Source organism: Eschrichtius robustus, chromosome 15, assembly GCF_028021215.1.
Source record: "Eschrichtius robustus isolate mEscRob2 chromosome 15, mEscRob2.pri, whole genome shotgun sequence".
NCBI lineage: Eukaryota > Metazoa > Chordata > Mammalia > Artiodactyla > Eschrichtiidae > Eschrichtius > Eschrichtius robustus.
The window spans coordinates 31,697,851-31,714,508 of record NC_090838.1 but is presented as its reverse complement, the minus strand read 5'-3'; the positions used below and the strand labels follow the sequence as shown (position 1 = coordinate 31,714,508).

At 36.0% G+C, this 16,658-nt stretch overlaps 1 protein-coding gene across 5 annotated transcripts in view; it reads left to right on the top strand.

Annotated features, from left to right (window-relative positions):
• DHX57 (DExH-box helicase 57) overlaps window positions 1-16,658 on the top strand; it is a 59,948-nt gene that overhangs the window by 27,415 nt on the left and 15,875 nt on the right. For all 5 annotated transcript variants that reach the window (XM_068564520.1, XM_068564518.1, XM_068564522.1 and 2 more), the window contains 8 exons: window positions 3,289-3,422; window positions 4,300-4,354; window positions 6,026-6,231; window positions 10,121-10,237; window positions 12,881-12,977; window positions 14,041-14,214; window positions 14,840-15,040; window positions 16,168-16,444. In XM_068564520.1, coding sequence (XP_068420621.1) covers window positions 3,289-3,422; window positions 4,300-4,354; window positions 6,026-6,231; window positions 10,121-10,237; window positions 12,881-12,977; window positions 14,041-14,214; window positions 14,840-15,040; window positions 16,168-16,444 — 1,261 coding nt within the window. The remainder of the gene's footprint in view (window positions 1-3,288; window positions 3,423-4,299; window positions 4,355-6,025; window positions 6,232-10,120; window positions 10,238-12,880; window positions 12,978-14,040; window positions 14,215-14,839; window positions 15,041-16,167; window positions 16,445-16,658) is intronic.

The following is a 16,658-nucleotide window of genomic DNA, read 5'->3' as shown; positions in this document are numbered from 1 at the left end:
AGGGGAAAAGTGACAGCTAAAAAAAGCAGGAGACTATGCACCATTAATAATAAAGCATTTGGATTTTACTTTAATGGAATTGGAAGTCATTAAAGCGTCAAGGTATAAAATCAAAATTCTCAATATTTTAAAATGAAGGGCCAGGTAAATAGATGGCATTGATCATAGTTTGTCATGTAGATCATGCTCTAAAGTAGTAAAAAAGTAGTGGGAAAAAGAGAGATGATCCTGTGCAAATCATGAGGCCTTCCCAAAAAGGACTATATTATTATAAATATCTTGAGAAGAAGAAAGTCTGAGTAAAGTTGATGGGCTGACAGAGAAGCAGAAAATAGATCATAGCAAAACTAGAAAAAAAGAAACAAACGTGAAAAGAGGTCCCAGCTATTGCTGATAAAAAGTTTTTAAAAAATGAACAGGGAAGACATGTAAACAGTAGACTGTTTGTTAGAAGAAATAAATACACTAATATAGTAGTAATTAAGAAATATAAAGAAATTTGAAACTAAAGAAAAATATTTTTATACAAAAAGAATATATCAGGGAATTCCCTGGTGGTACAGTGGTTAGGGCTCTGTGCTTTCCCTGCCAGGGCCCCGGACTTGATCCCTGGTCGGGGAACTTAGATCCTGCAAGCAGCGCGGTGTGGCCAAAAAATTTTAAAAAGAATAGATCAAAATAAAAAATATTTCCTAGAACAAGACAATAATAAATTTTAAATAGCTACATAGAAAACACTGAAAATCTTTGAGGGGCAAATAATCTTTACATAGAGACTCCAGAAAACAGTAGGGAAAAAAATAAATGGTAAATAATGTCATTTTGCACCTAAATGTTAAAATGAACATTTGAAAGAATTTATTTTAACAGAATCACTGAACAACCTCGAAGAGGGAATCAAATAAAACATTCAACCAAACTAATAATGTTTAAATGATTGTATTGTAAAAATAAATTTTTAATTTTAGGGGAAATTATATCCAATGTAATTTTGAACATAAAGAATAGCTTTGGGTTTCATAACATTTATACTTCCACAAACTCAGTGAAACTGGAAGATAGCACTGGATCTGGTTCCTGGCTGCAATGATGTTCTCAGAAAGAGATTTTTATAAAACCTAATGACCTATAGAATATCAACAGTTAAAAACAAAGTATTTTCACATCCAAATAAAGATAAATTACACACTGGAGAAGGGAGATTTGAGCATTTACAAGTACCAGTCTTTGGAAATGGAGTATACAAATTATAAGAAAAAGTAGGGGAATATTTGCTAGCTCTGACTGAAAAAGGCAGAAAATAGGGGGTGGTGGTGTGATGAATTGGGAGATTGGGATTGACATATATACACTAATATGTATTAAATGGATAACTAATAAGAACCTGCTGTATAAAAAAATAAATAAAATTCAAAAATTAAAAAAAAAAAAGTAAAATCTAGGAACCAAGATCAGTTAAAAAATAAATAAGATAAAAGGTTGAATATAGAAAAATTATAATTATATTTGTTTAAAATTTTTAATACATTTTCTGATCATAGAGATAATGACATTATTCTGACACATTTAGGCAATATTAAATGTCAAGAAGAAGAATTTCTGTCCCTTATAGAATTGCCAATTACATGTTAACAATTTGTTCTGTTTTCTTCTGGGAGTATATTGGGATTAGCAGAGAGATGTATATCCACAAACACTATTGGGATTATATAGTGTTGTGTACTGCATTTGATCTAATATTTAATATGAGAGCATGAACTGTCTTTGAAATTATTGCTAATAATTGCATGAGGAAATTCTAACGTGTGGATGTACCATAAATTACTTAACCATTTACCTATTGTTATATTATTTTCCTTTTCCCTAAAAAAGAAACAGAATAGTCATAAATGTAATTAAATTAGCTCATTAAAGAAAACTAAGTAGTTCAAGAATATACTCATTAAAAATTCAAACAATACAGATAAAGTGAAAGTCCCCTGTAACACTCCCAAACCATTCCCAGTCCCTGCCCCAGAGATAACTACGGTGATCCAATTGGTGATATGTCCTACTATACATTGACATATATGCTTGCTTTGTCAGAAATAGGTACTTTTATTTCCAGACCTTTTTTTTCTTATACAAATTATATATTCATTTAGTAAATTAACAAACATTTATTGAGCACCTACAATATCCCAGGCAGTGTTCTAGATACTGAGTAGTATCTTGTAGAACAAAATAACCAAAATCCCCATCCTCATGGAGCTTATATTCTAGTGAGAGAGCCCAACAATAAGCAAGATAAAGAAGTAAAATATAAAGTATGTTTGCTAAGTGCTAAGAAGAGAAAGGGTAATATGAAATGCAAGGGAGGGAAACATTTGAAATTTTAAACATGGTGGCCAGGGAAGGCCTAGCTGAAAAGGTACATTTTGAGTAAAGACTCCAAGAAAGTGAGTGAGTGAGCTACCTCTTGATTGTCTGGGAGAAGCCCTTTCTAGGCACATTAATAACATGTGCAAGGGACCTGGGGTCCATGTCTGAAAGACAGCAAGGAGGACAGTGTGGCTGGAGCCAAGCGATAAAGGGGGAGAGCGACAGGAAATGAGTAGTGAGGGTACAGATCATGTCACATAGGGCCTCGTTAGTGAGGACTTTGATAAGAAGTCGTTGAAGGATTTTGAGCAGAAGAGTGGCACAATCAGATTTACATTTGTGCAGAATTATTGGTCTACCTTACTGAGAATAGATTTTAGGGGGGCAAGGGCTGAAACAGGGAGACCAGTTAGGACATTGCTGTTCTGCGGTACATATTGTTCTACAACTTGGGTTTTTTTCACTAACAATATCTCTTAGAGATGTTTTCATGTCTGTATCTAGAGCTCTACTTTATTCCTTTTATCTGCCTCATGTTATTCCTTAGAATGGATGATAACTGTAATTAACCATTTCTTGGTTGATAGACATTTCGGTCGTTTCCACTGATTTACAAACAATGCTATAATGAAAATTGTTGTATATACCTCTTTATGTACAGGTAGATATTAAGAAGTGGAATTATCAAATGCAATGATGAATGCTGTTGGTATTTTGATTGGCACTACACTGAATTTAGTTTATTTGGTGGGAAATTGATATCTTTATAACATTAAGTCTTCACATCTAGGAACATGACACATCTTTCTATGAGTGTTATAAATTTTTTTCACATAAGTCTTACACTTACTTGAAATATGTCAAAGGTTATTAATTTTCATGTATTAAATATGTTTGATCCTCAGGTGTTTCTTTTATTTCCTCTAGTGACTTCTTACTGCTAGTTTTGAAAGACATTGTGTTGCAGAGACCAACTCTTCAAGTTATTCTGATGAGTGCAACTTTAAACGCTGAGCTCTTTTCAGAATATTTTAATTCCTGCCCAGTTATCACTATACCAGGTGATTAAAATCCATCAGTAAATACGTATTGTCCTAATAAGCAAATATAATTATTTTAAAGTTCACTTGAGATATAAATGAATATTTATACCTCTTCCTAGAGAAGAATTGATTAGTTTATAACAAATAAAATCATAACCATATAATGAAATTAATAAAGAGGTAATGTTATATTCATTTGCTGGGAGATTTTAATTTATATGTGCTTTAAAAAAAAAAGTCTAGGTTATTAGGATTTCTAGCATTCTGTTGTGTTTAACATCAGAATGTGTGTTTACAATGGTAATCTATCATAAAGGGAAAAGTTGTATCTGTGTATAGCATATTTGTTCATTGCTGGTTCTGCTAAACTTCTGGATATTGTTCCACTCTGGGAGTAAGTGAAATTGGATAGTCTGTGTCTTCTTTTGGTGCTTTCACAGTCTCATTGTGGGATTAATTTATCACCTTGGGCTTTGGTTTATCATTCTGCATTTGATTGCTAAAGAACAATTTGGAAACACTGAGTGGTGAATAATTCGTTCTAGTTATAGAGGATATCGACAGTAGATTTAAAGATGAAATTATATGCTTGATCTAGAATACAGTTGTTGACTGTTTAAAGGTCCCCTGCAGGGAAGAAGAGGGGGATAAAAAGGTTTAATAGATTTTTTTTTTAAAGGTTAAAAAAAGTCTTATTAGCAAATGATCATCTCTCCAACTATGCACTTCTGTTTTATTTACTAACTGGAATCTACTCCTTCCATTTTTATCATGAAAAGCTTGTTTTGAATACTTGTAATACTTCGTTTTAAGACAATTTTGCATATACAAACAGTTTCAAGATAGTTGAACGGGTATTCTGAGACTTTCCTGTTTTATTTTCTTGTTTTCCTAGGTCGTACATTTCCTGTTGATCAATTTTTTCTGGAAGATGCAATTGCTGTGACAAGGTAAGGAAGATATTAATTGAAGTTTGGTGAAAGTCCTTGAAAACAGAATTACTGTTTTACCTCAGTGTGCCTGGAGACTAATAAATGGGTTAATTTTTCTTCTAATTTTTCAATTTGAGCATTTTGTTTTCCCCTTTCAGCGAATATTTATTATACAAATTATTTGAATTCAAAGGCAATATTATATATTAAGAGTACTGACTCAGGAATCCCTAATGTAGACTGAGGACCTTGGGTGATAATGATGTATGGATGTCGGTTCATCAGTTTTAACAAATGTACCACTCGGGTTGGGGATATTGCTAATGGGGGAGGCTGTGCGTAGGGGAGGGAGCAGGGGGTATATGGGGAATCTCTGTACCTTCTGCTCAGTATTGCTGTGAACCTAAAACTGCTTTAAAAAGTAAAGTCTGTTTAAAAAATGATGGGGAATTCCCTGGCGGTCCAGTGGTTAGGACTCAGCGATTTTATTGCGGTATCTTGGGTTCAATCCCTGGTCGGGGAACTAAGATCCCACAAGCCATGTGGCATGGCCAAAAAAAATCAAATAAAATGAAAATAAATAAAAAATTAAAAATGATGGACCAAATCTATGGAGAATTTAACATGGAAAAAAAGAAGTACTAATTCTGCAGACAGACTGCTAGTATTTAAATCCCTCTACTTACCAATGTAACATTGGTGAGTAGCTTAATCTCTCTGTGACTTAGTTTCATCATATGTAAAGTGAGCATATTAATAGTAGCCTCTTCAAGAGTTATGAGGATTAATTAATACTTGGAGTTAATACTTGCAAAGTGCTTAGAACTGTGCCTGGCATATATCAAATGCTTTATATATGTTAGCTATTATTATCATTATTATTCTGCCTTCAAGGATTTTGCAGTACATATGAGTGTATAAGTTCTATACCGGATAGAAGGTGGTAATGTCTATTGGATACCAACAGATTTCTCCCCTCTGAAAGCTCTGCTTCCTCTTCCTACTCTTTGACCCTGAAGATTCCCCAGGGTTTTATCCTTGCACTGTTTCTTCTCACTGTTAAATTCTTGCTTGGTTCTCTAAGACTCATGTGATTTCAGCTGTCACCCCTGTGCTGAGAACTCCCAGATTGGTATCTTCATTCCTGACCTCTGAGCTCCAGAATGGAAACACCTTTGATGTCTGACACCTTAAACTCAACCCAGAATTTTTTCTTTCTCTCTGCTCCTTCCATTCCTAACAAGCCCCCTCCTAATTCTACGTTATTTAGTGATACAGTATTCTCAAGCAAAAAACCCCAAAACAGTGGCTCTCAAACTTTAGTGTGCAGTAAGCATACTTGGGGAGCTTATTAAAATTGTTGTTTTGTGGGCCCAATCCCACTTCCATTGAATGTGAATCTCTGGGGAAATCATCTTTCAGCTAGTTTCCCTGTCTTTTTTCTCTCACTTTTCCAAATTCACTGCCTCCAGAATTATCTTAAAACAGAGCCAAAAGCATTCCAGTGTGTTCCCCACCAGCAATAGGGCACGGCGGACAGAATCCTGGACTGGTGGAAGAATAGCACATGAATTGGGCAGAAGCAGAGCAACATTCTGCTGAATGAGCACGGAAAACAGGTGAATAGTGTCATTCCTCACCATCAGACCCGCATCCACACCCACACATTTCTTTGTCTTCTTTCCTCAGGTATGTGTTACAGGATGGGAGCCCATATGCGCGCTCCATGAAACAGATGTCAAAGGAGAAGCTCAAGGCGAGGCGCAGCAGAACCGCATTTGAGGAGGTGGAGGAGGACCTGCGCTTCTCCCTGCACCTCCACGATCAGGATTCCACCAAAGATGCCGTGCCAGATCAACAGTTAGATTTTAAGCAGCTCCTGGCCCGCTATAAAGGTAATGTGCTTCCTGGGGGGAATATTACAGTTATGCCAAAGATAACTAGTTTTTCTCATGCCATGATCCAGAAGAAGAAAACGGTGGCTCTTGTTTCATAGTTACCTTGTCTTTAGTTCATCAGAACAACCTTAAACTTAGAAAAATAACAGTTCTAATACATATTAGATTAAAATTGTTATTATATTTACCAGTGGGTTTTTTCCTGATTATAAACGTGTTCATTATAGAAAAATTGGGAGGTAGTAAAATATAAATTATATTCTTGAGTGTTTTGTACCTTTGCATTTTGATATGATTTCAAATTCAGAATTAAAAATTTGCAAGACTACAGTGAACTCTCATATATCCTTTACCCTGATTCACCAATTATTAACATTTTGCTTCATTTGCTTTATTATTTGCTCTGGGTGCATATATATTTTTTTTTCCTGAATGTTTTGAGGGTAAATTGCAGATATGTTGCTCCTTAACCCCCAATATTTCAGTATGTATTTCCTAAGAACAAGGACATCCTCTTACATAACAATAGGATATGGGAATTCCCTGGCGGTCCAGGGGTTAGGACTCTGGCGCTTTCACTGCCGGGGCCCGGGTTCAATATCTGGTCGGGGAACTAAGACCCCACAAGCTGCACGGCATGGCCAAAAACAAAAACAAACAATAGGACATGATCAAAATGAAAACATTTAACACTAATACAGTACTACTGTTTAATCCACAGTCCATATTCTAATTTTGTCAATTATTTCAATAATGTCCTTTATTTTTTTAAGTGGTACAGGATCCAACCCAAGATTATATATTGCATTCAGTCATCATGTATCTTTAGTTTCCTTCTATCTGGAGAAATTTGCCAGCCTTTATTTTTCTTCTATGATTTACATTTTTAAGGAGTTTGGGCCAATTATTTTGTAGAATATCCCTCTGTTTGGGTTTATCTAACGTTGCCCCATGATTAATTTTAGGTTATGCATTTTTGGTTAGAAAACCACAGAAACAATGTTGAGTCCTTCTCAGTGCATCATATCAGGAGGCACATGATGTTGGTTTGTCCCATTATTAGCAGTATTAACTTTGATCACCTGGTTAAGGTGATGCCTTTGTTTCTCCTCTGTGTAGTTACTATTTATTCCCTGTTTAGTTAATAAGTCAGTTGTGGAGAGAGATTTGAAACTATTTATCCTATAATATCCTCAAAATTTCACCCACTAGTTTTAGCATTATTCAGTAGGCCTCAAAAAATGACATCTTTTTTTAGGGCCCACCCTGTGCTGAGCATTTTTTTTTTTTTTTTTTTTTTACATGTAATGGGCTTACTATATTTCTTTTTATTTATTTCTTTTTATTTTTGGCTGTGTTTGGTCTTCGTTTCTGTGCGAGGGCTTTCTCTAGTTGCAGCGAGTGGGGGCCACTCTTCATTGCGGTGCGCTGGCCTCTATCGCGGCCCCTCTTGTTGCGGAGCACAGGCTCCAGACACGCAGGCTCAGTAGTTATGGCTCACAGGCCCAGTTGCTCCGCGGCATGTGGGATCTTCCCAGACCAGGGCTCGAACCTGTGTCCCCTGCATTGGCAGGCAGACTCAACCACTGTGCCACCAGGGAAGCCCTGAGCATTTTTATATATGTTGTTAGGTGCTCCCTCCTCCCATGCCAGACTCCACCCAGCTTTGTTCCTAGATAGTCTTCCATACGTTCAGCTGGGCTGAACCCATAGAAACCCTAAGATTACTACTTTTGCTTTCTTCCTAAAGCCTAGACAGGTCTCAGTTGCCTTTCCTGCTCTCTTTTCCGTGGACTGCCACCCCAACTCCTCTTGGTCCTTCCAAAAAGAAAAAAAAAAAGGTGTTTACCTTTCAAGGAGTAAGAGCCCTCAACCCCTGTTACTGCTTCTATAGCAGAAAAAGCAAGTGAGTTTTCCTTTTTCTCCTTCCACCAAAGACGCAGTCCTGCTTGGGAAATGGTAATCATAAAGGAATTAGGGCATTAGCCATTTGTTCTGCTGTTTAGGAAGATATACGTGGCTCCCAAACATTTCACTTAATCTTCCCAACATCCTGAGAAGTAAGGTTAAGAGCATAGACTTGTATCTTACAGACCTGGATTCGACTCCCCAGGCTCTGATAAAACCAGTTATATGCAAGTTCCTCATCCTCTCTATTCCTCAGTTTCCTTATCTATAAAATGCCTGTTATTTAGGAGATTAAATAAAAAAATACAAATCCACAGCATAGTGCCCAGAGCTAGTAAGTGCAGATTTGTGATTCTAATGAAAATGTCTGACTCAGATGTTTGTGTTCTTTCTGTACATCATACCAGCTGACAATTCCCATGTCCTTATTCTATTAAATTAGTTAACAGGAAAATCTCTTTGGTTTCTCTTTTGAAATTCCAGAGTTTTCTTTAAGAATTATGATTGGATCTAAGCCACGGTCTTTCTAATGTCAAGCACAGAGATATCAAAGTTCAGAAAGCACCTCTGAGAACTCTTTTCTAAGGATTTGAGGTTGGGAAACCTGGCTGTACCACTAGCTTCTGTATGATGCTGGGCTGATTGATCACTTAGCTTCTCCGAGTCTCCTCTTCCCTGTGAAACCAAGACTTTATCTAGTTGATGTCAGTGCTCTCTTTCAGAAAATAAAAGTGTTCCCTAGCTCGATTTTTAAAACTTTTTCTAGTTAAAAAATAATAATAATCAGTCTTTTAAAATATATAAATGATTAGTAAAACCTGCCAAACTATTAAAAAAATTTTTTTTAATGATTTTCATTTCCCTTTTTTTCAGTTAGCTGATTCGTTCTCCTTTTTGAAAAGTCTGGCTATTTGGAATCTTGGCAAATAAAAATGATTCCTGCTCTGCCTTCCACACCCAACCACACTTTTGCTTGTGTAGCTTATTTCTTCCTTTCTTTCATTTTTTACCAACATAGGGTTCACTCTTCAGAACAACATTGTTTAGCAACTGCTTTTGCCTCTCTTCAAGCTTTTCAGCAAAGCGTAGAAAGCTTTCCTTCCTTCATACCGACTACAGTTATTTTGCTCCACTTAGACTCTATTTCAGGTGATGGGTCATTAGAAAGAACTCAAAAGAAAGGGCAGCCGTCTTCAGAGAATTAGTCTGCCCAGGCATATGCTGTTTGTTTTTAAAAGAGCTGAGGCTTATAGTACAACACAAGGAAGTATATCTTTTACTAGGCTTCCGATGAATTAGAAGGAGATTGTAGACCCTTAACCTGAGGGTCAATGGGTAGACTTCAGGGGTACTGGTGAAGCCATTAAAATCACATGTATTTTTCAGGGAAGATTCATAACTTTTATGATTTTCTCAAGGAACCTAAAAGTTAAAAGTCACTGTTGTAAAGTTGCTGCTGTAAAGTCACTGTTGTAAAGTAAAGCTGTGGCCTCTGTGCACTGATTTTCACACTTACTGTTGCCTGGACTTTTGGCTGATCTGACTCACAAGTTGATTGAATCTGGAAGGGTTTTCTGAAATATATTTGATATATTTATATATCAAATGTATTTGAGAGAGATATATATATATATATAATATATTTATATAATATATAAATATATATAATACATATATATCTGAAATATATATAAAATATATTTTATATGGTAGATAAAAGGGGAAGGAAAGAGAAAAGTTAAAAGTTGCCTCTCTCGGTCTTTCCAGCAGGGGCAGGAGCCTGCTCTTTGGATCATTGTTCAAGCAAAAAGTGCTTCTAATGAGCCTGTATTTTCTGAGAGACTGAAGGAAAAAAGTTCATTTCAGTACATTAAATGTGAACATCTATGTTATTAAATGAAATCAAGACACCCACCTAGTTCCCAGGCATATTTTCTTCAATAAGGTGTAACTATCCTGATTTTTACCTTTCTTTCAGGGGTTAGCAAATCAGTCATCAGAACAATGTCCATTATGGATTTTGAAAAGGTTAATCTTGAATTAATCGAGGCCTTGTTAGAGTGGATTGTGGATGGAAAGCACTCCTACCCTCCAGGTAACTGCTGCCTGTCTTAAGTGTGAGATGGCAAAGGGCAGGGAGTCTACCTCCTGAGATGGTGGGGATTGTGGGGACAGCCTCTCTTCCTGGAGCTCTCACCCCAGTTCCTCACCTTTTCACCCCCAGTTGTGTGTAAAGTTGCTTATTAGGTTTTTCAGGAGGAAATTTTACCGTTTACCTTTTGAGGAAGTTTTACCTTTTACCCACTGAGCAAAAAAATGTTAACAATACAAAGTCCAAAATGAAGAAGGCTGAAAAGAAGGCCTGGGTGTCCACATGTCAACACTCAGTCCCTGGCTAAATGGGAGTCTAATAATGAGTGTTTGAATCATGTGAAGACTCTACACCTGGAGGCCACAGGGCAGTGGGGTTAAGAGAACAGGCTTTGGAAAGTCTGATAAAATTCCCTGCTACTCCGAGCTCTGTAACCTTGGATAATAAAGTCCTTATCTTTTCTATGCCTCAGGCTCCTTGTTTGTAAAATAAAGACAATAATAAATCCTCTATGTTGAGGATTAAAAGAAACCATATACAAAGCACTTAGCACAGTGCCTGACATATATTTAATGCCCAGTAGCTACTACCCCTAACAATATTATAGTTATTCTAGTATATTTATCATTGTTATTATTATCACTGTTACTACTGCTACTCCTACTATTAAAACACAGAGCAATCCCTACTTTCCCCTTGCTCACTGTCTTCCCAGTGGCCTTTTTACCTCATTTGTAGTCCGTTATCTCCAGAATGAATGTCCCAGATCTTCTCATAACTGAATCCTTCACATCATTCAGGTTTCCAACAAATGTCTTCTCTTCAGAGGAGTCTGCTCTGACCACCCTATCTGTTGTCTCTCCCCTCACTCTATCACAATATCCAAAAATGGTTTTCATTTTCATTACAGCACTTAACACTATCCAAAATTATAGTTCCGCTTACTGATGGTCTCCTTCAGTAGAATGTAAGCTCTTTAAGAATAAGAATTTCTTGTGCACCACTGTATTCCTCAGACCCTAGAACAGAACCTGGAATCTTTAGGTATGGAGTAAATATTTGTTGCATGAATAGATGCAGCCATTGTTGAGTGATAATTAAGTGGAATCATAGATCAGAAAACTACATTATATGCTCATTACACAGTGCTTAATGACTGCCCTCTTCTGATTAGATCTTAATCATTATGTGGTATTTTCTAAGGAAACATGTGAGCCACATAAAATTATTGAAGTGCCTTGTTTCTCATTCCTTGGCAAGTAGCCATTGTTTGCTAATGCATTATCACTGGATTGAATATCTTATTTCATCCCAAAGGAAAAGACTATTATTGAAAAACATCAAGTATAGCAGCCAAAAAGAAATGTTAGAAAATTATCTGAATTCAAAGCAAAGTTGATGTAGTGATTCGGCAGTTGGTGATATATTTGTGAATATTAAAGATATCCTTGATACAGATGGCCAAGCCATGAGGGCAGAGCAGATCAGAAGGCACATAAAAATACAGACAAATTTTCTTTTCCATCCATATAGATTATTTTACCACTCTTAAATTTTGTGCTACTTTAGTAGAGAGAAGCATGGGGTATGTAATGGAAAAAGCATGGATCTGGTACCAGAAACCCTATATTTGTTTTCATACTCCCCTCTTATTAAGTTCTGTGACCTGACCATGTTACTGAGTCACCTTAAGGGTACTGTTAATCTTCTTAACGGGTGGTTATGAGGATCAAATGAGATAATATATGTGAACATTCTTTGTAAACTATGAAGTACAGTATTAAAACCAACCCTGAAAGATAATCTTTTGTCCTTCTTACTTCAGAGTTCAATTTTTGTAATAATTTAGTTTCCTTATTTATTTAGTGGGGAGAATAACCGTGAAGTTATTGGTCATGAGTTCCTTGTGGGCAGATCTTTGTTTTATATTCCATTGTACCTAGCACAGAGCTGACAAAGACACCCAATAAATATTTGTGGGATTAAAGGCGGGGTTAGTGAAGACAGTGTCAATTTCCTCTGTGAATAAAGCACAAAAGGAGGTGACTGTTGCTGAGTGACTGCTCTTGGCACAGAAGTACACTGTAATCAGTTATCATTGCTTATTTTCTTTAATGTAAAATTTTAAAGCCCATAAACCATTATTATGGCATGGTAAGTTAATATACTGCCTCTTCAACACATATCTGAATTTAGATTACCAGATTGGCTGGCCAATTATAGTTTCTTTTTCTCATTTCCAATAAAATGTTTATGGATTTTATTTACTAATGGGGAGAAGAGTCTTCCTGTCATATAAGATTAGAAGGATAACTCTTTCTATAGAAACAGAATGTCAGTGGCCAGTGCACTGAAGAAGTATGTTTAAAGAGCTTTGCTAATGATTCTTGTATAACGTAAGGCATTATATTTTTCTACACATCATTTCTTTTTGTTTTCAAAAGATATAGTACCTCATTCATTCTGTAGTTATTAAGTCAGAAAATATATTTTAAAAGTTTGTTTTCCATTTAGTTCCCTGGGGACTTTACAAAGAAAAGAAAATTGTGAAAAATCTCAGATTATTACATTTTTCATTTAAAATTATAATCTGTATTAGTTTTTTCTTTTTCACATCTATCAGATTGATTCTTTTTATATACCCAGGTGCTATACTTGTATTTTTACCGGGACTAGCAGAAATCAAAATGCTTTATGAACAGCTACAGTCTAATTCTCTATTCAACAACAGACGTAGTAATCGGTAAGTTAATTGCTTTCTATATTCTTAATCATCTGTTGCAGTTATGTGTGAAAATGAGTAACCAGAAAGATCTCTTTGACTGTCATCACCCTCTTTCGACCCTGGTGTCACTGCTCAAGAATATGTTATGCCAGCTGGGAATAGACAAAGCAGTTTGTTCCAGGGTGTCAGTCATTTCCATTCCATTATATAAAAACGTTTCTCTTCACTTAGCGTAGTGACTCAGCAAAATTGCATGTGCAGTTAACCCTAGAACAACACGGGTTTGAACTGCATGGGTCCACTTATACATGGATTTTTTTCAATGGTAAATACTGTAGTACTACATGATACGTGGTTAGTTAAATCCATGGATGCAGAACCACAGATACAGAGGAACCACATATACAAAGGGCCAACTATAAATTATACATGGATTTTTGACTGCACAGAGGATTGGCCTTCCCTAATCCACGTATTTTTCGACGGTCAACTGTAATTTCAGTTGCCAGATACTGGGGATTGGAGAAGCCAGTGTTAATAACAACAAAGAAATGCTACCATTTTGAGAAAAAATAATTTTCAGTGGTTCCTATTCCAGTAGTAAGACAGACTGGGTGTGTCTTCATATCTAAGGGGACACTACTTGACAGATGAACACCCCCTAGAAATATAAGACTGAAGTTTCTTAGCATACGTGACTGTCTCTGTCTCTCTTTCTCTGAATTTAAAGGTAGGGGAAAAAATGATTCTTTGTTGATTAGTGTGCTCCAGGCTTGTTACTTGTAGAATGTCAACTCTTTAGTCCTCTTGTCAACTATTTAGTCCTCTTGATTATTTACTAGTGAATTACACTCCAGTTTTTCCCAAGTTGATGCAAGGTTTTTAGTTCATAGAACTGAGTAATTATTTTTTAAGGGTCAGAAAGAACTTTCCCATTTAGAAGACCTGGGCCTTGAGGACAGGTTGTGGAGAAGCTGCTGATTTTTGGAGTCACATTGTTAGTTTTAATAGAAATTCACCCATTATAACCCAATTTCAGTGTTTTGTACTAGAACACTAAATCCTTTTTTTTTTTTTTTAGATGTGTTGTTCACCCACTTCATTCATCTTTATCCAGTGAAGAGCAGCAGGCTGTGTTTGTAAAACCGCCTGTGGGTGTAACTAAGATTATAATTTCCACCAACATTGCTGAGACATCCATAACCATCGATGATGTGGTCTATGTCATCGATTCTGGGAAAATGAAAGAAAAGAGGTATCTTTTGGTGATGTAAGAGAGGGGCTAATGATGCCTCATTTGGAGCAACACAGCTGTTAAAGGCTAATGTTATTAAGCTACATGGATTACTGTTTGAAAAAATACTTTATGAAAACTCTCTGTAGATATATGAGTGATTCTGTAGCTAGGATCATGAATCTTATATTCAAACAGAGGTAGAAATTTTAAGTTTTTACCTTAGAAATAATTATTTTTCCTCTTTTTCTTATATGCTTTACATGTGCTTGAATGAAAAAGAATTGGTATGGGAGGTGATGGATATGTTAATTACCAAAAGGTTGGTAATCATTTCACAATGTATACATATATCAAAACATCACATTGTACACCTTAAATATATATAATTTTTATTTGTCGAAAATAAATTAAATGAAAAAAAAATTTTTTTTTAATTGAATAAAGAAACTGTATGTAGTATATAGTACAGAAACCATTTAAATTAGCACAAAGTGCTCCCACCAGGGACTCAACTACCCCAGAACATGCGGGACACTGTCCTTCTACAGAAGTAGGATGGTTCATCTATTCTGTCCATGCTAAGTAAAATTTTGGCCACATTTTTATAAAGTAACTGCTTTCTACCTTTTCTTTTACTTTATAGATATGATGCTAGCAAAGGGATGGAAAGTTTAGAGGATACTTTTGTCTCTCAAGCCAATGCCCTGCAAAGAAAAGGTCGAGCAGGTCGTGTTGCATCTGGGGTCTGCTTCCATTTATTCACCAGCCATCACTTCAGTCACCAGCTTCTAAAGCAGCAGCTACCAGAAATACAAAGAGTGCCATTGGAACAACTCTGTCTAAGGTACATCTTGATCCTTGTGTTCTGCTTCCAAAAGGTCCCAACGTTTCTCACCCTAAGTTCCATGTTTTCTTTTTCTTAGTAGAAGATGTTTTGCTAAGCATGGACTGGGATGTCCATGCTTCAGTGTTGCCTTTACCATTCCTTTTAACTTTCTACACATAAAGATCTCTTGCATTGCAGAGGATGGCCCTAAAATAGAGCTTAAGAATACATTCATAAGTCAGGAAAGTAATCTAACGTATCAAGAAATTTCTGCTAGGGCAACACCAATATTAAATCATCGCAGGGGGAAATCTGCACCCTCATTATCAGAACAAAGTGAACAAAAGCAATTTGAAAACACCATTATTTACCTGATGAACAAACAAGAACAAATAGCATAAAATAGGATTTAATGAATGAATGATTAAACTCAGTGTTATTGAAGCTGGAGAACCTGTGGTTCAACCTTTCTGAAACTTTGCATAGCATATATAAGAGCTCTAAAACTATCCATGCTCTTTGACCGAGTCATTATTTTGAGGGAGTATGCCCATAAAATGTTTACCCAAAGGGAAAAAAGTTACTTGTACAAAGATGTTACAGCTCTTCTTTTATCCAGTAGGTGTATTTTGAGAGCCTTCCATTACATTAGTAAAAATGTAAAGGAATTCTAAGTGAAATAAATAAACTTTATATATGTTAGATTTTTCTCTTTCTAAAATTGCCTAAATTCATAATTTAAAACAGCTTTTCAAGAGCTGTCACAAGGCAGGACACAATGCAGATTAATTTTATAAACAATTATTATGCAATTTCAGATGTGGGAAAGAGAGTAGGTGGATCACTTGAATTTTATTTCATGATTTGAACCCACTGTTATAGAAAAAAGCATTTTGGAAGTTTATAGAGAGAAATTTATTCTGAATCTCCGTAAATTTCAGAATCTGAAAGTGTTTCTGTAATTTATTGCTAGGAGAAGTAAAAGACAGAGATTTTTAAAAAAATTATTTAAACTGGCATTGTTTGGTTTATGAAAGCATATATTTGGGAAATTATAAATTATTTTCATTCACAGAAGCAGCTTACTTCTTTGTGTCATCCCACCAGAAATAAAAATGACAAATTGTTTTGTTTTCTTTTTTCAGAATTAAAATTTTAGAGATGTTTAGCACTCATAATCTCCAATCTGTGTTCTCTCGGCTCATTGAACCCCCGCACACCGATTCTCTCCATGCCTCAAAAATACGATTACGAGACTTGGGAGCATTAACTCCAGATGAAAAACTGACCCCTCTAGGGTATCACTTGGCCTCTCTGCCCGTAGATGTGAGAATCGGAAAACTAATGCTGTTTGGGTCTATCTTCCGCTGTTTGGATCCTGCTCTCACCATTGCTGCGAGTTTAGCTTTTAAGTCTCCTTTTGTAAGTAAACAGCATTCATCTGAACTGGAGTCCGTAAGTCTCTAAGGGGACCATGGGGGCTTCAGGGTTATGTGAGCCCCCTAATACTTTTCTTGTGAGTATATTATATGTGAATCTTTCAGGGCACAGTGTCTCTTAACTTTTATTGGATCCTCAAAGAAATCCATGCCCCAAATAAAGATTAAGAACTAGAGAGCCAGCTTATTTAAATCAT